The sequence below is a fragment of the Trachinotus anak genome, unplaced genomic scaffold (assembly GCF_046630095.1).
Source record: "Trachinotus anak isolate AG129_WGS33_773 ecotype Australia unplaced genomic scaffold, CSIRO_AGI_Tana_v1 ptg000002l, whole genome shotgun sequence".
NCBI lineage: Eukaryota > Metazoa > Chordata > Actinopteri > Carangiformes > Carangidae > Trachinotus > Trachinotus anak.
The window spans coordinates 18626691-18648627 of NW_027273853.1; the positions used below are offsets into that span (position 1 = coordinate 18626691).

Genomic DNA, 21937 nt, shown 5'->3' on the forward strand with positions numbered 1-21937 from the left:
TTGTATTTGTATTGAATTTCATATCCCTGGTCCACGACCAGCAGTGTTTACTAATGATGTTGTAGAAGCAGCAAAACACATTTAGATGTTACTTGAGAAAGTGTCCACGGAAACAAACCCAGACATATCAGATCTGAGTTAAGGAGAGGAAAACTTGTAATGCTTCAAGGAGAGAGTAAGATGGCAGAGATACACACTCAAACTAAAGTGGCTAATATCAACTCCTGCCAAGCCAACCATTGTCTTTTTTGTTTGTTTCTTCTTCCCTCCCTTGTGTTCCGAATGTGTTTTCCTCATCCCCAATTCTGTTTGAGTTCTTCTTTTAGTACAGGGTGTGAATTCAGGAGAGGATTGCTGTTTGTGTTCTCTCCCACTGCACTGTTTAGTGCACTCATCACAATGCCAGTCCCTTTCTACACAGCAACTGATCACCTTGGCAAGGTGGCTTGAGTAGGGTGTGAGAGCACAGAGAAGTGAAGGGCAGAGAGTTAGGATAAAGAAAGAGAGAGATGGACCAAGGGAGATGTAAATAATGAAAGTGACTCAGAGAACTCAGAAGTACATTCTTCACAGGAAAATGGAGCTGCCCTGAATGTGAAGTGCAGGATAAGAACAGATGACGTGCAGGGATTCAGATACACTTTTACTGTAGCTGCACACACATAAAATAAAACCCCACATTTACACATGCATACTGTATGTCCACACCCTCTCCAGGTGTCTTTTCCAATGCAGCAAGCAAAACTGTTTTCATGCACTTGCCTGCAAGCAAATGTGGCTCTCCATTTCCCCACGCCTTTGCTTATCTGTCGCCGTATCAGAATGACTTTAACTAAGAGAAATGTGAAAGACACCGGTAAAAATAGATCAGAAAAGCTACAAAGAAAGAGATGCTCATTTGCTGGGGAGTTGACAACGTGAAGGTGAAGCCCTTCAGATAAGCAGCAAGTGCTGAAACATCCATTCGAAAGACCCCCACCTCTTTGGTATGCTGTGTGTGCTTTATTTTTCTGTTCTCTCTGCCTGATGAGGACAGGTCACCCTGATATCCCCTAGATATGTCCACCAGCCTCCAGCGCTGTCCTCGACAAAGCGTTACACACGGACAGAGCTGCTGGGAGAGAATATGCTACCTGTCCACCCCCCTCTCGTGCATGATGGCTCCAAACAGAGCTCTGGGGATGTGTTGTAACCTTACAGAATGTCAAATAGCCCTTTTAGATTGAGCCTTCTAGGAGTTTAGTGGCGACTGACCTCCCACTCATGGATGAAGCCAGTCACACTCAAGGGTGAGAATGACATCATAAGGGAACATGGATTATTTATAATAATGTTGACAGTAGTTTGCTGAATGAAATCGATACGGTAATCAGACCATAACTACTGGCTGTGTTTCAATACTTCTATTGTCACTTTCTGTTAATTAGATTTTGCTAGAAGATGCACACAAGCACACACACAAAGCCAAGGCCCCCGCAGAGTCTGAGTGGGAGGGCACGTACCCTGACTTAAGGGGCTTAGCTCAATAAAAGCCTTTCTCTTCATTTCCTGTCTGTATAGTCGGGGGCCCTGGAGGCAACCAGGACAGCCACCTCAACGCAGTCATCTCATCTTCACTATTCAAATGAACACAGACACCCTGAAAAGATCTTCCTTCTTGTGATCCCTGGCTAATGAAGGGGATTGGCTAGCTTATTACATTAAAGAGCAGTTCATCACAGACAGATGATACCCTCACGGGGATGGCGCAGACGAAGTATCAAGGTTTCTGGAATGAAAATATAGGAAGTGTGTGTGTGTTTTTCTTGTGTCTTCTTAAGTGTCAAATAAAACTGACCTCATTCACTGCACTGATGCACTGAAGCCACTAGTTTCTTTCATTAAGACCATGTGTGACCCTCTGAAGGCTTCTATTAACCAGTGTTGGTGTGCAGTGTCTCAGGATCTCTTTGCTTCTCTTCGTGATATGGGGCGCTTCAGAGACCCTTCTGTGGCTGCTCCCTCAGCAGTAACTGCAGAATGTGAAGCTGTAAATAAATAAATTAAAGCTTGAAGGCCCCCAGCCAAATTATATGCCAAATGCATTGGAAACAAACAGACAAACAAAGTGTATTCTTTTTTTTTTTTGAACTCTTAAGTTACATCAATTTTCAATTAAATAAAATTTTAATTAAATACACCTAAATTGGGCAGCATGCTGGTGCTGTGGTTAGCACTGTTGCCACACAGGGATAAGGTTATCGAACCTGGAGCCTGGGGCATTTCTGTGTGGAGTTTGCGTGTTCTCCCTGGTCTGTGTGGGTTCCCCCCAGGCACTCTGGCTTCCTCCCACAATCCAAATACATGCATGTTAGGTTAATCAGAGATCCTAAATTGGCCGTAGTGTGATTGGTTGTTTGTCTCTATATGTCAGCCCTGTGATAGACTGGTGACCCCGCCCTCGCCCAGTGTTAGCTGGGATTGGCTCCAGCCCTGCTGTGACCCTATAAGGATAAGCAGTATAGGTGATACACTTCAATATGATGTAGCTTAACCACATCCAATCACGTGAGTCAGAGGCTGCAGAAACATCTGTTACAGCTACGCTACTTAGCTTTTAGCAGAACTTTACCTGGTGTTACTTTATGTACCTTTATTATTGGATTTACTTACTGCCTTATTTATGTGAAATAGCCATAGACTATAATACAGTTGCTACAATGTTAGAGCATTAACACAAGTTTGTTTTCCACCATAGCAACACCCACCCTGATGTCTCTCCCTGCCCTAACAACCAGACAGCATGACTGAGAGACATACACATGCTGAGACTTACACACATTTATATCAATGCAAGCTTGCTTGAGAATTAATTTACGCAGCACCCAGATAAAGACATACCTGGATATACACTCATACGCACACTTAGCCGAGCCAGTACTACAGCAGAATTCCCGTCTGCCTGAGTGAAAGCAGCTGGAATTGGTACTGTCACATTTAGAGACTGATTGATGTGATACTGCATTTCAAAGCACATCACTTTCATGCCTGCGTGTGATATCGGTCTCTTGCCTCCAGGCCTTCAATAAAAGTTGGAGAGAGTAGGTCACCCACCGGCCTGTATCTGACAGGCAGGGTGTCTCTGTCAATACCATGACCTCTGTGAAAGCAGACAGGAATCAGCTATAGTCAGTAACCGCAGTCTGCCCGCCTCTGTGATTGCACTGATACCACATGAAGGCATTTATCTGTGCTGAGGCGCAGAGGTAGATCCTCTGGGACAGGGAACACATCGAGACACTGATGGAGACACATACCCCAAGAACTATGCTTCTAAATAAGTGACAATAATTAGAGCTGCTATGTGTATCCCTCCTGTGGTACCACAACAGCAGCAGGAGCAAATTAAAAAGTCCCAGCAGTGACATTGATCCTGTTTTCCTCTGTGGGCAGTTAAAACACGGTGGAGTCATTCTAACCGACATCTTCCTCCGTTGCCCTTTTGCTCTGTGTTTCTGGCTCTTTCTGCTTTTCCTTTCTTGGCAAAGTAACCATGCTGATAGCGCTGGTGACAAAATGGCCACATTAAAAGTGTGATGACAAGGGTAGTATTGAGAGAGTGAGTGTGTGTTTGTGTGAGTAAGAGAGATGGGAAAGGAATGAGAGCAGGAGATTCCCCTTAGACCAGAGGGCTTGGCAGGGTCAGCAGTGTGTGTGAGGGAGATAATATTCTGTTTATATAGCCCAGTGGTATCACCTCTCTCTTTTGTCTTACTGCACCTCTCTCTGTCTCTCTCTTTTTCCCAATAAGTATTTTTTTGCCCATTGGCAGTATTAATATTTGAAGGCCTCATTATTTACTTCCACTGTTCAATCTGGCCGCATTGTCCTGCTGCGTTTCCATTAAGCTAGTAAGCTTAAGGCTTACTGAAGCCATACTGCACCAGACATTTCTATACACAGACACTGACTGGTGATTCTGTTGCCTTTGGTTCATTTCTTAGTACCAAAAAGATGATGAAAAGATTCAAATCAAACTGGTTGCTTGTGTACTGACTGTTTATTTTCTCATCTCTTTTACAGTTAGAACAGATCCAGAAGCACACATGGTACATGTAAGTACTCCTCTATCTTTCCTCCCTCTCTACACCCCTCACTCCTCTCCTCCCCCTCCTCCTCCTCCTCTCTTAGCCTATTCTATGGGGCTTGTAGGCCTGAGGGGAGCCACCACATGATAAACGACTTTGAGTTTCAGCCCTGTACACGAAAGTACCGTTGAGCAGGGCGTGACTCCACTCTCGGGGATGTGTGGGGAAATTGGTAGTGCATGAAAGAGGATGTACCTCATACGGTCATCTGAACAAGGAGCAGGGGAAGGGGAACCAGCAGGGATGTGGTGGAGGGTGAACCCACCTGACCTCAGTGTTCCCGCCATTTAACTTTCATAACTGAGTGTACCCACCCTCTAAAACCTAACATAAATCTTTTGAGAAAATTTGTGCTTCTGGTCATTGTACATGATGTCATAGTTCAGTTTTTGTATTCTCCCTCTAATAATCAGATTGTCACCTTTTTAGAAGTTGTAGCCTACCCACTGAAAAAGTAATTTAAAAATAGGATTTTAAAGGTTGTTTCACTCCAAGAGCAAAGATGAATCATGGGTGGAGGCTGTGAGTCCTGGAAGGAGCTGAGTTATGGTGTCTGTCGTGCACTGAAAGATCATGCAAACAGACAGCGAGGCTGATAAAAGAAACAAGAGCAGACAAGAAGAGAAGAGCAGGGGGAGAAGACTAATGTAGTGTAAGTGAGGAAGACGCCTGGCTCTCTGGCTGGCCAAGTGACTGGCTGAATGGATGAACTCATGAATAAATGAATGAATGAGAGGAGTATTTTTGTCTGATGAATGGTCAGCGGTGTGTAAAAACAAAACGTGGAGCCAATCTTTTCAAATCACGCAAACTACAACTTCTTATGTTTACAAATTCAAATCCAGATGTCCACTGTTTTATTGGTTGGTGAGCTTCCTAACAATCTTTCAGCTGCGGCTCAGTGGAGCTGTGGTGCTGAAAAGGACAGCGCCAGACCAGGTTAGCATATCATGAGCAGTGGACGAACATACACTCAGCTGCCAGTTCATTAGGAAGCTTAAACTAATGAAATCTCCTGCTATAAATCCTTCCTTCATGATTATTTTTTCTTGAAGCTGTTTAGAGAGCTGTTGATTCAACTTTATAGCCATTTTGATGGCTGTGGTTTGTTGTGTTGTTGAGTTGTATTGCAATGTACTGAGAGGGCCACACTTAAAGCAAAAATCAAGCTTCTAAGCTTCATTAAGGCAGGATTTATTGCAGTGCTTCCCTAGTAGATTGCATTAGTCTGCGCATTAGTGGACCTAATAAACTGGCATCTGCATGTGATTTTGAGTACGTACATGTCAGGTGTATACAGGATTAAAACAGGGTTCCTGTTTTTATTTTCCATTTTATATGCACATAGTGAAACAGGGGGTTGGAGGTTGTGTGGGGTGATGGAAAGGTGAATGTTTGTGTGATTTTAATAGCTGCCTATGGGGTTTACGCTCTACTGGGCTCACTGGAGGAAAAAAAATAGATGAAGGGAAAGAAGTAGAGGGGGTTGCATATTGACACAAACCTGTGTATAAATTTTCCACATTTGTAGAAATGGAAGATGGATGTGGTCTTTGAAACAGGCTTCAAGAATCTTCTAGAAATCTTATAGAAAATGGTGTCAGTGCCGGTTCAGGCTCTCATTTTAAATCCCAAAGAATAAAGGCCTGTCTGTGTACTCCCTAGACACAGAGAGACAGAGAGAAGTGACATAACTAGGAGAAGGTCTGGAAAGAATGGAGGGAATAATGAAAAAACTAAGTTTGGAAAGCCAAGAGGAGGGAGCGAGATTGCAAAACTTAACAGCATGACTCAGTCATCTTTGTGAGCATGATGACCTCAGTTCACCCTCTGAGGCTTACTCCCAAAATGACTAAACCTGGCGAAAATACATGACTATGAAAGTTTCATAATGTGAGCCAGGGTCATGATGAGGTAGACATGTTGCCCCAGATGACCAAGAGCCAAACAAAGACTGACATATGTTATATACTGTGTCCTCGGTTTACATTAAATCTTTAAATCTGCAAAGTAAGATCCATCTCTAAACATTCATGTAGACCTGATCAAATTGATTGAAGTAGGTAGTACAGTAGTAAGAGCCAAAATGGCTGACAGTGTCCTTATTTGTGTTGTAATTTTTATTTATTTATTTATTTTTTTTTTGCTTTTCCAGAGGGGGGAAGAACGAACCAGAGCCAGAACAGCCTGTGCCCAGGAAAGTGACCATCCGCAGCCTGCCCTCTGCAGACGATATCGACCCAGACGTACTGGACAGCATGCACTCCCTGGGCTGCTTCAGAGACAAAAACAAACTACTGAAAGACCTGCTTTCAGATGAGTGAGTGAACGGAGGGGCAAACGTGAGGGATGGGGAATAGAAAGAGATTTGATGTAGAAGAAAAAACACAAGATGAATAGAAAGGAGTTAGTAAGGAGAAATAGGAAAAAATGGTGTGTGGGTGTGTGGTGTACACAGTTGGCCTTGGTTTTTCTCCGGCTCTCATGAAATCCTGTGAGCCTGTCACTTCAGATGTCAGAAGCCATAGATCATTTAACTGTTATCACACACCGCTTACACCACTTGCTACTGGATACATTCCCCCAAACTGATCTCAACAGATCCTGCACTGTGAACATGCTCCTGGGTCACATTGTTTATGTTCTGCTGCGCATGTTTGTGTCTCAGTTACACATGTTTGAGCTTTTTGCTCCTGTGAATTTGCATTTATGCTGCAGACAGTTGCCCTGAAGTCTCATACACTTGTTTTTATTAACATTAACATTGCTTTTCTTTTCGATCCCCTTTCCCTCCATTTCACATTTGCCCAGCCTCTCCTTTTTATTACTAAATGAACATTACTGTATCACTTCCCCCTCTCCCTATCTTGTCCATTTGCCTCCTTTCTCCTGGGAGCATCCCGTAATAGTGCTGGACTGGAGGAAAATCTGCGGTCTCCATCTCCCCTCCCTTGGTTCATTTTAGCTGAAGTTGCAGGTCCTTGTCTCTTTGCCTCCTACTGCTTTCCAATCTGTCTTTATTATGGAGGGCCAATCTCTTTGCCTTTTGCATAGAGAGTATTGGCCTAGAGGCTAAAGATATTAGGCCTCCTGATTTACTGGGAAAGAAAAGGATGAACTCATACGTTTTGATACTCTCGTAAACTTACCAGCAGACGCTGCATATGGAAATAGGGCATATCCTAAAAAATACATGCAGAATATTATATGATGGCTTAATGATCTGTGAAACTAAACTTTTGTTTTAATGATGGAAGCTATTTAGTAGCTGTTTCACAATGAACCCAAAACGATTAAAGAACATTAATCATCGAGGGGTTTTTGCAGTTTAATGCCACGGTCTTTAAGCACTTGCAGACCTTGCTGGTGCACACATGTACACTGGGGTCTAAAAGTCTGAGGCCACTTCACAATGGTCTCAGACTGTATATGAATTTTTTTTTGTACACATCCTAGTAATGTGATGGTATGCATGGTTGTGTAGGCATTATTTCAACAGTCTTTTATTGCCCCCTCTTTTGCAGTGACAACCAAGAAAAGATGATCTACTTCCTGTTGCTGGACCGTAAGGAGAGATACCCAAGTCAGGAAGACCAGAACCTCCCGCCTCGCAATGAGATTGGTGAGGTTCGAACAGAAAATATCAGTACAGATAAAGAATGTGACAAGTATATGCAATATCACAGAAAAACAACTAAAGAAAAGAGCATAGCAGGAAAAAATAAATCTGTAAACACAGTATGTCTGAACAATACCATTGTGACTTGAATCTTTACTTTAAATGGCTTTTTACACAGTCAAAACAAGCCACTTCAGACAAGAATAAGTACTGCAAGAAGTAAACTCATGAGTGTTCCTACTCTCTGAACCATTCTGCAGTGTTTTCCTCCCTTGGAAGGAATTGGATCAGCTCCAGTGGCAGTGGATTGACTCTAGACTAGAAAAAAGCTTTCTGTTTATTGAAAATAGACAAGCTCCTCAATGAAATATAGTAGCAGAAATAGAAAGTGTCAATAGGCCATACATTTTATTTATTTATTTTTCACTGTCAGCTGCGACTGCTTCAGTTCAGATATTAACTCATCGAAAAAATAGATTCTCCCATTCGTACACCACAACCCAGCACAGATTTCCACCCACAGAAAGTTGAGCAGAGCCAGCGATGCTCTACTTAGACTTCCGCCAGGGTTATTTTCTGACAAGAGCACTGCAAACGGAGGAGTATTATGTGCAAATGTGTGTATGCGTGTGTGTGAGCACTGTGAGATACCGACATTTTGATGAATAGACTCCCTCTTCAGTGAATGTGATACAGTCAATACAGTGGCCATTAGTTCAAGGTCTGGGAGGTAACCATTACTTATTCACTATTAGTTAAAATGTCAATGTGATCAGCACTAAACATCACTCAGACACTCACACATGTGCACACAATGCACAAAACTGTGGAAATACACACATTAACCTGCAGAGTCGGCCTGTCTCGCTGTTTCCCACAGATCCTCCAAGGAAGCGGGTGGACTCTCCCATGTTGAACCGACACGGCAAGAGGAGACCAGAGAGGAAGTCAATGGAGGTCCTCAGTGTTACAGATGGAGGCTCACCTGTGCCGGCCAGGAGGGCTATCGACATGACGCAGCACGGACAAAGGTATGCATGGAGGTGAAATGAAAAAGTAAAAAAAAATATCAGTGACATTTTCAAATGAAGGATTGGAGATAGACATAGTCCTGTTTGTGTGTGTGAGAGAGAGAGAGAGAGAGAGTGTATGTTTTTGTGTATGTGTGGAGGATCTCAAAGCCCAGTGGTGTTTCAGAGGGTCTGACAGCGAGCCTGGCTCTGATGTCAGCAGGCTACATTGTGGAAAAGCATAAACAGAGACTGACTCTCTGCTCGCTTTGTCTCCTGTCTCACTGTAGTAAATCAGTGTACAGTAAAAGCTTGGATATTCCTGACGCCAGTACAAAATGCAGCAAAGAAGAAAGGTATTCACTTGTCACTCACTTCCCATGCTTTCACCTCCTCTTGCTCTGTGTCTCACCCTCATGCGAGGAGACGTCCACGGCAGGAGGAAGATGCAGAGGAGCTTTCTGTTGTGTTGTTTTTAAATGGCGATGACACATGCAGCATGCGGCAGCTTCATAGGTCTGTTTTAATGAGATGTAATGTAAAAAAATAAAAGTGAGAACTGCTGGGTTCTCCAGAGTCAACAGCTTTAGGATGGCAGCTCCTAAAGTTCCACTTAACTCTCTTCATTAACTTCTGCGCATTTGCAATTCAGAGCCTTTATATCTACAACTCCCCCTTCTCCGGCGTTAGCTCAATTATCTCTTTTTTTCTTAATCTGAATGCATTGATAATCAGTTTCTCCCATACTGTGTCCCACTTTCTCCAGACGCAGAACATTTCCCTATTTAGAAATGTTCAAGTCAAGCAAGAACCACACCCCGACAAGGCGCACAGGGCTGATTTTAAAATCTATTTCCTCATCTTATTTCAACAAGCAATATATCATCACACCACTCATTTCTGCTCGGAGGCAGTGACATTTGTGACAGCAGGGAAGATTGAATCTGAGGGGGTGATAACCTGATCTGACTAATGATAGGCAGATTGGCAGAGTGTTGGGAAAAGCTTTCAGAGGTATAAGACGTAAATGCAGAGGCAGCGAGTGTGCGTGTACTATATAGATAAAAAAATATAGTTAGAATGTTGAAAATTCATCCAAATGTTAGATACATGAATAACTCCTCGCCTAGCAGTTTCGCCATAACAAAATATCAAAAATTTATTTCCCCACTTTCATTGCACTGGGAGCAGCCACATCAGAAGTTTTAAATCCATTTCAAGAGCTCCCACCTCTACACACTTCTGCTTAATTCTTCCTGTCCTCTGGTGCCTCAGAATTTCAGTTTAAGATTCATCCTCTTGTGTTTCATCGCCTCGACTCCACTCCTTCATCCCTTCAGGCAATTCCAGTCTTATCTCTTCTTTATTTAAAGGTTGCGTAGAGTAGAAGCTGCCTTCTTCTGCCCTTCGCTCCGACTCATCTGTTTCAGTCGAGTCAAGAATTTCATAACAGGCCAGTTTACAATGACTTTATCGAGCATTAATAATAACTTCTTAACACCAGTTCATATATCACCGATAACTGAATGGAGTAAGCTATAAAGGGCACTGAAATGAGTGGTTTGAACCTTTATTTAAAAGAGGTTTACATTTAAATCTCAGTAAGTTGCAGCTAGCAGCATGTGAAATAGGTTTGTTTCTGAGTCCTACATAAATAAACAGCCACAGTCATTAAAAAGCTCCCCTGCATCTTTTTTTCTGTGCTACTTTAATCTGTGTGTTTTTTTTTTTTTTCATATCCCTCCCAACCCAAACCTCTCTCAGGGGCTCCTCCCTTACCCTCTCATATTTGCTCTCTCTCTCTCTCTCTCTCTCTCTCTCTCTCTCTCTCTCTCTCTCTCTCTCTCTCTCGTGGTCCCTTGTGTGCAGCTGACCTTCAGTTCCAAACACCCCCCTCTGTTAGTATGGAATTGCTATGCTAATGTGGAAATGCTGCTAGTTTTTCTCGGTCTGGCTTCCTATCAGTTGTGGTGGGTTGGAGGTGGGAGGGGTGGGCGGGGGGGTTCCTGTACCGCAGCCTCTCCGCCTCCAAATCAAATCAAATCAAATCTCTCTCTCTCTCTCTCTCTCTCTATCGCTATACGTCTCTTTTCCCCCCACTGCAATTCATAGCTCTCCAGCTGATCAGTGAGGGGAAAAAAGATGTTGGTAACAAAGTCCGTGTGAGACTGGATTTTTGTGTTTTTGAACTTTTCTGCCTATCACGTCCTTGTGTGCACTTTGTTTGATCATGTGCCTGCTTGTGGGTGTGTGTATATAGACGATAGTGTTGGGGAGGCACATATGTAGCAGAATAACGTCCAAAGATTTGACTGACTTTTTCTCTGAACCTAACCTTATCTTTCCCCGACAGCAAACTTTTGTCGACAGCACAGAAGATTCATAGAACTTCAGATCAGAGGGTGTCAGAGAGAGGCCTGACTTTGAAACATGTGTTTTGACAGGATACATTTCCACCAGCGTAAATGGTGGAAGAGAGAGGGGAAATGGTTTTATCAAAAATTACACAACGAAAATGCCTGAACCTCAATCCTTATCCCGCGTTTTGCCTCACATATCTTGTGTGGGCAGTTACAATCCAAGCAACTGCCCAGGCTACATTTTCATACGTGTGATTTGTGATTTGACTGCTCCTGTGAAGTATAATTGAACAGATTTGGGATAAATCCTTCAGTAGCCGTGTTGCACAGAAAGACACATGAGGACATTCTCACACAAATGCCCATTTTATTCTTTATATACCCAAAAGAATCTTAAAAAGACATTTAAAGCTAAACTCAAAGCACAAGGAATCCCACTGATTTAATTTTAAATCTTAACAACATGCCAGAAGAAATGAAGGGAGGTTAATGATATGTAAATGAAATATGGAAAAGTGCTGCAGTGTGAGGAAGAGAATATCAATTGATTTTTTTTTTTTTCTTTACAGCTCCGCTCTTGTTGCTTCATGCAGTTTGAATGTGTTGGGTTAGTCAGAGCAGTCTTAATAAGTCAGGCTCTCATGCTAATTATTGACTCTAATTTATTTAAGAGGCTGAAATGAGCACAAATAAAGCACCTTTAACACCGATCTCTACAGCAGAAACTGCAGGGGTCTTACTACATTTAGAAATTTGAGGAGCTGAGCTGTGAATATTAATGCACTGAGTCCTCGGGGAGTTGTCAGGGCTCAGGAAAGGAAATGAATTTAAACAGTGTGTTGATTTATTTGAATATCTACTCCATGTAAAGGAACTCCATCAGCACGACAAAGTCAGTATAGAGCAGGAAGAAAGGGAGAAACAGAACTTTGTCCACTTGCCTTAAATCATGAGATCAGATCACTTGTACTGTGATTTTGGCTTTGCCAGTGTTATTCATCTGCCATTTGACTGCTGGCACCGTCCTTTTTCGTTTTGCTTCTTTTTCGTTTTATTTCAGTCCATGCCCTCATCCCAGAACCTCTTGTACTTGTTCCACTCCCCACAGTCCAACATTAGACCCCCACAGGTGCTTTGGATGGGTCTCTGACACAGCCGGTGGTCACACACGGGGGACAATGGGCTCGTTCCAAAATAGGCGCATGGGAAATGTAACTGTGAGAACTAATGGATAACAGAGAGAATAAGTAGCCACTCACATGGGGATGCAAGCACACACATACTTTTTCTCATCTACCTCTTGTGATATCTAGCAATACAAGTAGTTTTGTTTTATTTGTACAGGTTTTGGGACAGTCCTTTATCAGATTCAATTCAATTCAATTCAATTTTATTTGTATAGCGCCAAATCATAATATACATTATCTCAAGGCACTTTACAGGGTAAGGTCAAGACCTTACTTTGTTACAGAGAAAAACCCAACAGTTCCCACAACGAGCAAGCGCTTGGCGACAGGGGGGAGGAAAAACTCCCTTTTAACAGGAAGAAACCTCCAACAGAACCGGGCTCAGGGTGGGCGGCCGTCTGCCTCGACCGGTTGGGTTTAGGGGAAGATAGAAAGAGGGGGAGGGGGAGGAGAGGGGAGAGAAGAGAGAGAGACCAGGAACAGCTGTGTCGGTAATGAAGTATTCAGATCTATTACTCTCATAAAAGCTGCAATATCACAATACATAATGCTCTGTTACAAGTCAAAGTCATGAGTAAGGCTTAGTTTAATAAAACTACAGTAGCATTAACAACAGAGTGTACTGTGTGTGAGTATGTAAGAATGTTAGTTTTGTAAACATACTCATTACGCAGCAATCATGCTATATTGTATGATCTTTGATTATTACTGATTTTAATGTTGTAGCTTGTTAAGTAAGTTTTAACTGCTTTACACCCTTGTGTGGCGTATGTAAAATCTTAATCTGAAAAGTAACTAGTAACTATAGATGTCAAATAGATGCAGTGGAGGAAAAAGTATATATTATCATATAATAATATATCATATATTATATAATATTAATAAAACGTGCAATACTACTCTCTGAAATTTTGTGAAATAGAAGTTTAAAGTATCGTAAAATCTATATAAAATTGTACTGTATTGTGCAGTAAATTAACTTCCACCACTGGTGTTCATGTTGTTGGAAAGTTCAGCAGCAACATGTCTCTCCAGAAATAATGTGCCAGTTGCTCTGGATAATCCACAGACCACATTGTCAACAGTTTTCATAGGGACTACATTTTACCAAAACAGTAGTCTCTAGGAGACACAGTGTGGTCTGTGTTTTATCCAGAGTAACTAGGACATTGATTCTGTAAAGAGAAGTTACTTAGGGGGGTTATAAGTAATAAGTTATATGTAATTTAAAATTTTCTTAAAAAAAACAACAAAAATTTCTGAATGTCTAGATAATACTAGAGAAGACATAATTTTTTAAAGCAAGCTAGCACACACACAAACTAGAGGGCTTATCTGACTCCAGCATCTCATATGATAGATGACAAATGATGGCTTACTCGTGGATGCTGTTCACTATAAATAAAACACTCGTCAACAATAAATTATCGTCTCTCTGAAGCAAGGGTGAGCCTCTGACAGCCAATTACTATACAGCATAACCATCTGAAACATTAGCTTTATAGACCTGTTGGTCCAACACTAACAGATGCAGAGTGCCTCTAACAATATGCTTATAATGGCCTGAGGATGCTGTGTTTTGGCCACGTTTAGATGAAATGCAATTGGCTATGTGCGGACAGGCGCTGTTGTGAGCAACTGTGGATATGTCTCAGTGGACCAAAGGAATTAAATGTAAATGATAGCAACTGTCTGGTCAGCTGTGCTATGAAACAAGAAATGCAAGCCAACCTGGTCTCAGCATCGCCTACTCATTGTGCACGAGTGTGTGTGTGCAATAAATACACTCACAGAAGGGGCAGTTGGGAGAATCACAAAAATAGCCTGAGAGTGGGTGTTTCTATATTTTCCTCTCTCTCGTGGTAGCTGTTAGTGTTGCTTGTCTTCTGTTCTGTTTGTGTGTCTGTGCCTCTCAGGAGAAAGATTGCTGTTCAAGTATCAGTTTTTTCTTTAGACAGAGCATCAGTCTCTTTTTTTTTTTTTTTTTTGGTTACTCGCCGTAACCGTGTATACAGTTTTCTGTGTCCATGTAAGACTGCCTCTGTGGTCCAGCATTAGGAATGAGCATCAGTCTCCATTACTCCATCCATCCATCCCTCCCATCCTCCATTCTTCCAAGCCTCCCTCATTCTTCCATCACGCTAAACTGCCTCGTTTTCCCCTCACATTTGTCCATCAGGGTTTCCTCTTCAACCGAGCGAGTTGAAAAAAAAAAACACAAGTCGTAGTTTTTATCTCCTCATCTTTTCAGGGAGAGACAACACATCTGTAGGTTTTGCTGCATGTTCACAAATGTATCAATGCTGAAATAGAGAGAGAAAGAAAGGGAGAGAAGGAGGGGGTTATTATTAGATTGAATGACAAAAAGGAACAGTGTTGTGACAGTGAGCAGCTGGTGTTTCCGAGTGTTGACAGGCGCTGTTTTTGTGATTTTGTGTGTGTGTGTGTGTTTGTGTGTGTGTGTGTGCATGCGTGTGTGCGTGCGTGCTTGATGGAGACAGATTGTCCTGTGATTGTTCTTTTCTGAGCAGGGCTCGGCTCATAGGGGTTATTGACGGCATCTGCGAGGGAAAAGAAAAACATGACAAATGGCACTCAACCAAATGTCCCACTTCATTTCCCCCACCTCGAGAAACGTTCTACTGATCCAGTGCAAAGGCCTGAAAAGTCGACATGTTTGGTTTATTAGCAAACTACAGACAGGGCAGAAAGCTAATTTGAATTCTAATCTATGGAAAGTAGAGTATAGATTCGCAGGGGAAGCTGCAGTTAAATCAACATATTTGAAACCGAAGTTTGAGCTTAATTGGTTTCAGGCTAATTGCTGGGAGTCAATGCTGGTAATGTGCTGTTACTGTGTTGTAGCGCTCTCGCCCTCTTTGTGTGGATAGGTGTTGTGTTTGCAAAGGGCTTGGTAGCAACCTGTGTGCTTAGTATGACGGTGCCATATGCTGTAGTGCTTTCTAACCATGCTCAACATGTAACCTACAAGCTCTCACCTCCATCTGTGTTTAGGTACACTTGTTGATCCCACAAATTACCTCTGCCCCTGTTTGTGTTCTTGCGTGTTTGTGCCACAGGTCGCGGTCTATTAGTGGAGCCTCCTCTGGTCTCTCCACCAGCCCCCTCAGCAGCCCACGGGTAAGTCACGACCCTCAGAAACAAACACACACACACACACACACACACACACACACACACACACACACAAAACACACCTATCTGGATGTTCACCTTCAGGGATAACAGCCATCCAAGTACTGCTGATCCCATCTTATTGCTGTCATCTTATTGCTGTTTATGTCAGCAGGAGAAAATAAAGACACTCACTTCAGCTGCATCGAAGGCACATCTGACCTTTAACAAAGCACAGAAAGCAATATCACTGCATCTCTCTGCAAATGCAATGTTGTTCTAACGTTCCACTTTATTATTAGTCTTAGATATAGTATGTTTTTCCACTCCATAAGTCTTAATCCACAGTTAAGATCGACCTTAGTGTTTTGGGGAAGCAGGGATTGACTATGATGAGTTCTTCATATCCGGTGTCAGATCCGGCCTCACATGAATCATAGTGCCCATATAGTTTGCATCTCTCTGTAAACTCTATGCACAACATGCTGATGAACACACACAGTGGATGTGACTGTACAGTAAACTTTCTCCTCGCCCACCAAAGCCTCTTCTCTCTCCATCCTCTCTGCTTATTATCCCTCTCTCTGTTTTCTGTGGCCTGAGCTCTGTGGAAATCCAGCTCAGGGAATGCTTCAGAAAATCCCACTTTTTTTTTTTTTTTTCTTGCTCTTGCTCAGAGCTGGGGAGCTTGCGGTAAACTTTTTCCAGCCGACTAACCTGAGAAGGCTCGAGATTAGCCAGGATCCTAAGACGAGCTCCTCACGCCACACAGGTTCTTTCAGGCTGATCTGAAAGGGAAATTGATTTCTCAGACCTAACCCAAAGCCTGGATTGTGCTCTCAGCAAAAGGCTCTGTGTGGGGTTATTTTCTCAGATCTGTGTCTGGAAAAGGAGGAGGTGTCCAAGGGAAATGCTTGATCAGTGCGCCATCGTGGCTGCAATTTCAGCATTACAAATCACACAGATGAATGAACGCATCTGGAAACTGGAAATTTTACAGCAGAGGCATCATAATGGTGTTCTCGTCTTATTGAGACAGCCCAAATTGTCCTCATCGTTGGCCTAGTGTCTCCCACACCTGTGTCCGCTTGGTTTTGTCAGAGTCCCGTACGTTTTCTTTAAGTAAAGTCCATCTTCAATCACATTTTGTTTGAACTTTTTACGAATTGTGTGCATTGCTTGCTGTTTTTGTTGTTCCCATTTCATTTTTGTTTTCTTTTGTCAAGTTACTCAACGGTCTAACTGCATGTTTTTGTTTTTTTTCTTTTCTGTCTTTCTTGTTTACAATGCCTCCATCTCTCCCGTGTATGTACACTTCTCACCTGCCTCTATGTTTTTGGGCTGCCTCTACTTCTGCCTTTGTGTTTGTTTGTTCTGCCGCACTTTTTTATTTCTTTTATTTCTTTACCTATGTGTTTGTGTGCTTGCATGTGTCCCCATGTGTTTTTCTTTGTTGTCTTTTCCTCCTCCACCTGTTGCGTCTGCTGCCTGTATTGTGCCGTGTGTCCTCACACTGTGTCCTCTAACTCTAGCCTGTCAGAAAGTTTTGTGTACCGCCTCAGTCCCCAGACTTGTCACAGTCCCCTAACACCAGCCCCTGCCCCTCCCCAGAGCCACTTCCCAATCGCACAGGCCCGCGTATCTCCACCCCCAACTCACTTGCTCCAAACAGCGAACCCCTGCCGGCAGCACTCAACAAGACACAGACGCTGCCTGCCAAGCCCAAAGTTATCCCAAAGCCCCTCCAAGCTACACGATCCAACCCGCTCCCCGAAACCTCCCCAGATCCAGCATCTGCAGCCAAATCAGAGCCCTCCTCTCCCTGCCAGCTCCCTCCGCAGCCACCCTCCGCCTCTGTGCCCCCCACCCCTACGTCCCCATCCTCCCCTTCCTCCCCCTTTTCCCCATCCTCCATCCCCAGTTCCCCCATCCCGAACAGCCCCCACGTGCGGCGCTCCCATTTCGCTGCCAACCCCCAGCTCTCTGTGCCCTTCAGCCCAGTGGTGCCGCTGTCGCCCATCCGGCTGCACCACTTTCACCCCGTGGCGCCGACGCCTTCTTCACTCACTGACCACCCACCCAAATCTATCCCCCTCATACAGGTTACCCCTCAGCCCTCCCCTCGAGGCAGCCCCCTCCCCACCCCAAAGGGCACCCCAGTGCACACTCCCAAGGACAGCCCAGCTGGCACCCCCACCCCAACGCCGCCCCCCAGCCCCTCCATTGGAGGCATGCCATGGAGGACGCGCCTCAACTCCATCAAGAACAGCTTCCTCGGCTCGCCACGCTTCCACCGCAGGAAACTCCAAGGTACTGACATCACCGCAGAAACAAGACTTTTATGGCAAATACTGAATAATCTTATACATCTTAATGAGCCCTCTAGTGTGATCTGCTTGTGTTTTGCTGATCTTTGACCTTTGTCTGATCTTTGACCCTCCTCACACAGTTCCCACACAAGAGGAGATGTCCAGCCTCACACCAGAGTCTTCCCCAGAGTGAGTAGATGCTATGCTTTTTGAAGCCACCACTGCTATCATAACTATGCATAACCTGTCAGCCCCTCACTCAGCGGCTCACCCTTGATAGCACGATGTTTGGGAAAGTATTACATCCATGAATGTTTGATTTTTTCCTGCTGAGTTCCCTGTAATGACCTCAGGTCTGGTCTGGGTTGGAGAAGCAGGAGGTAGTGGGTTGGTTATGAGGGAAGGAAGGTAGCCTGTGTGATGTTGCTGAGCTCCCAGGGGCCGGATAACTCAAGGTTGGCCTAGATATGCCAGTTTGATTGGCTGGCTGGCTGGCTGGCTGGCTTGGCCATTTCCACCTGGCTGGAAAGAACATCCTGGCTGGAAGGAGGTGGAGAGTTGGCTTGAAAAGATCTTCTCCTGGCTGGGTTGGCCTGCACACATACATACACAGTCATACCGCAGCTGTAACCAGTTTCGTTGAGCGGAACAATGTGCCCCTTAATGTCTCTGCAGACATTATAACATTACGTAAGTCTTTATTTATTTAAGTTTTATGGAGTGTTTCTCTTGTTGCTGAATTATGAGATGTGCAAATCCATCAACATTTTCAAGAAATCTTATTAAATATTAATATGCCAGAAAACAGGAGTCCATATGGCTTATTAGTGGGTGCAGGTACACCTGGTCTGAGGCCAGTAGTGAATTCATCTACTTCTGCCCCTTCTGGACCTGCAGTTCTGTTCACAGAGAGGCTCAATTATCTCTCTCTCTCACTCTCTCTTACATGCACACACACATTTACACAAACCCAGTTGCAAAGAAGGTGAAATGTCAGACAACTTTCCTCCCCTACACAGTTTTAGCTCATTTCCCACGGGGTTATCCTCCGTTTGCTCCTCTCCCAGAGCTGCAGAGAGAGAGAGAGACAGAGAGAGAGAGCTCTTCTGCTGCGCTCCATTTTTCTGGATGGACAGATAAATGGATGGAACAGGGGATAAAAGAAGAAATCAAAAAGGGAGGAAATTAAACAAAACATAAACAATGCAAAAATACAGCTGAAAATCTGTGTTTCTTCTTCTCGTCTTTCCTCGCAGACTTGCCAAAAAATCCTGGTTTGGTAACTTCATCAACCTGGAAAAAGAGGAGCAGATCTTCATTGTCATCAAAGACAAGCCTCTCAGCTCCATCAAGGCAGACATCGTTCAAGCCTTTCTCTCGGTACACACACCACTTTCTTGCTTAATTATTTTTCCTTTTCTCTGCCTCTGACCCCTTCTAACATCTGCCCCCTGACCTCTGTGCCCCAAACTTTTCTCTCTGTCTGTTCATGTGTGCATGTAGCAGTATCACCTGTGTATCTTCTGTCTGGTGCAGGATGTTACCTTCTCTATCAGCAGTGATTTCCTATGCTACGAGGCAGCCTCTCTCTCTGAGCATTTGCTAACATGCTTCTGATTCATGTAGCAGTTGAGTAAACTGCTTGTGTTCAGAGCTTCTATTTTCTCTCTGACTGCAGACTCACTTGAGGTCAATAGAGAATCAACAAAGAGCAGTGATCATTAGCATATAGATGCTTTGCCCCCAGTACCCTGTATTGAGCTTGTGTGTGTTCATGTGCATATTCAGGTTTAGCGCAAGAAATTGCAAAACAGTGTAGACTGTATCTGTGTCTGTGTGGTGTGTGTTTATAATAGTGAGCATGGCAGAATCTGTACCAACAAACACTCAGCAGTGGTGGTTGATATTCAGTGTACATAATTGAACAGAACCTATCCTCACCCCGGTTAAATTTAACAAAGTCTAAGTAAATGCAAACTCTGCCAGTGCAGGTCAACGTCAGTCTGTTTCTCCTCTGGGTTATGCTAGCTTGTATTCCAGACAGGAGATTGACACCTGAATCAGTGGAATTATACCTCCCAGCACACTCACATTAATGGAATGTCAAACCCTCTCCAGCACTATGGCAAAATGTGACAATTTCAGAGCTCACCTGTTCATTGGGCATACAAATTCATTTTAGGCAGGAGAGTGCAATGTTGTTGGATGACTCAAGATTACATTAGCTTAAGTCTCCCTGGCATGCATGGCTACTCTCCGAGGCATTAATCTCCTTAGAGTTTCAACTGTGGCTCGCAGTATGTGGAGGGTATTTTAATGAGGGTTTATTCACCTTGTCATTTGCAAGGTGTGGGAGAAAAAAATGAAACGTCAATGCTCCCTATGTATAATCCCATTACTCGCCTCTTTTTTCTACCCATTTTTACTCCTATCTCTGTCTCTTTGTCCATTTTTCCTAAACTGACTCCTCTTCTTCTTCGTTTTTTTTTTTTTTTTTTTTTTTAAACTCCCAGATCCCCAGCCTGAGCCACAGTGTGATCTCTCAGACCAGTTTTCGAGCAGAGTACAAGTCCACAGCCGGCCCTACAGTCTTCCAGAAGCCGGTCAAATTTCAGGTGGATATCACCTACACAGAGAGCACAGCTGCCACTAAGGAGAATGGCATCTACTCTGTCACCTTCACCCTGCTCTCAGGTCAGGACACGCATGCACACATCAAGAGATAATCTACTCATTTTCTACATCCATCCTGTATATATGGCAAGAGGCACGATGCACTAATGCACAACAGCTCACACAAATGAAGGACTGTGCACGGACAATCATGAAAAGCAATGGACAAAAATCAAGCCACCATGATTTGAAGCGGATGCCTTGAGTTTAGGGTAGGGGCCGGGTCCCCTTTCTTGTGGACAGTCCACACCAAAAGGGTCAGATTCAAAGCAAGGAAAGTCCTGCTTTGAGACAACAGATCACAGAAGACGGACTTCTGCACAGTATTATGTAATCTTGAGTAGTCGGTCTTTGGTCTCTTCCGACTCACAGAGGTTTTCTGAAATTCAAGCTCACACGCATCTCCCTGAAAAGTGTTGGGGAAGGCCATTCTTAAATGTCAGCGGGGACGCTGTCACACTTCAAACTAATAAAATTACACTGTAGAACCCCCCCCCCCAAAAAAAAAAAGAAAAAAACAGAAGTGCTGTTTTGCAGAAGTGGATGTTGTCAAACTGGCTGCCAGAGAGAACGGCTGCCTAAGGATTTTCAAAGTTCTTGCAATCTTGAATACTTGATAAGATTTTCCCCAAGCCTCCCTGAGCGTAACAAGATGAGGTCTGGCTATGCAAGATTACATACTATGCAGTCATGCGTGCATGCTTTGTCTTGCAGAACCACATGCATGATCTATTTTGCTCTCTTACACACACACAGTCACGCACACAGACACACACACACGCACACACACTCAAGTGGGGGCACATTTGAGCTGAATGTGGTGTAATAGTGGCTGTTTTGAGCCTGCTGGTTCTTCCATGTCACTGACCATATACTGTACACAACAGGTAGACAGCAGGGGCTCACAGTAGCACTCCTCTCTGGGCTCCATTTATCATCTCAGGCTTTCTGCAGGTTTTAAAGCTCACATTTCACACCATGCACTTATATGTGTGTGTGTGTGTGTGTGTGTGCGCGCGCGCTTGCACTCCCCTCACCTTTACTTTCATTCTTCTCTTGAATATTTCACCTACAGATTGTCTACACACTCTGCAGACTGCATGATGCCTCTGATTATGTCAGTGTTTCCTCTGTGTGTTTGCATGTCCCTGTGTTTAGGACCCAGCCGGCGCTTCAAGCGAGTAGTGGAGACGATTCAGAGCCAATTGTTAAGCACACATGACCAGCCCGGGGTCCAACAGCTCTCTGGTGAGTAAGACTTTCTTTTCCAAAAACGGAAAAAAAATAAAATAAAACCTTTTCCAAAACCTCTTCACCTTTACCCCCACCGCCTCATCCGCTCATCCCACCCCCTGATGAACACCTCTCACCGCTGACGCTAAGCTAAATCCTGCCCTCCTCTTCCCCCGTGCTTGAAACCCCTGAGCCACTCTCCGCTTCTGGAAGCTCCTTCCTCTGCATGCCGGCGCCTCACCGCCATGAAATGGTGGGAGCTGCTCTCAAGCACTGACTGCGGG

The 21937-nt window shown here is 43.9% G+C and overlaps 2 protein-coding genes across 5 annotated transcripts in view; both read left to right on the top strand.

The window, feature by feature from the left end:
- The window catches only part of LOC139635948 (serine/threonine-protein kinase BRSK2), a 155471-nt gene that overhangs the window by 128447 nt on the left and 5087 nt on the right, over nucleotides 1-21937 (top strand). For 2 of the 4 annotated variants that reach the window (XM_071503554.1, XM_071503568.1), the window contains exons 9-19: nucleotides 4063-4094; nucleotides 6283-6447; nucleotides 7652-7749; nucleotides 8627-8777; nucleotides 9047-9112; nucleotides 15384-15444; nucleotides 17541-17748; nucleotides 17888-17936; nucleotides 19004-19127; nucleotides 20261-20441; nucleotides 21579-21668. In XM_071503554.1, coding sequence (XP_071359655.1) covers nucleotides 4063-4094; nucleotides 6283-6447; nucleotides 7652-7749; nucleotides 8627-8777; nucleotides 9047-9112; nucleotides 15384-15444; nucleotides 17541-17748; nucleotides 17888-17936; nucleotides 19004-19127; nucleotides 20261-20441; nucleotides 21579-21668 — 1225 coding nt within the window. The remainder of the gene's footprint in view (nucleotides 1-4062; nucleotides 4095-6282; nucleotides 6448-7651; nucleotides 7750-8626; nucleotides 8778-9046; nucleotides 9113-15383; nucleotides 15445-17540; nucleotides 17749-17887; nucleotides 17937-19003; nucleotides 19128-20260; nucleotides 20442-21578; nucleotides 21669-21937) is intronic. The other 2 variants (XM_071503563.1, XM_071503575.1) reach the window with 1 other exon arrangement.
- LOC139627353 (uncharacterized) lies at nucleotides 16867-17531 on the top strand (the record flags this gene model as incomplete). The annotated part of the gene is made up of 2 exons (XM_071488066.1): nucleotides 16867-16878; nucleotides 16971-17531. Coding segments are annotated over exons 1-2 (573 nt in total), but the record flags the coding sequence as incomplete, so codon positions are not given.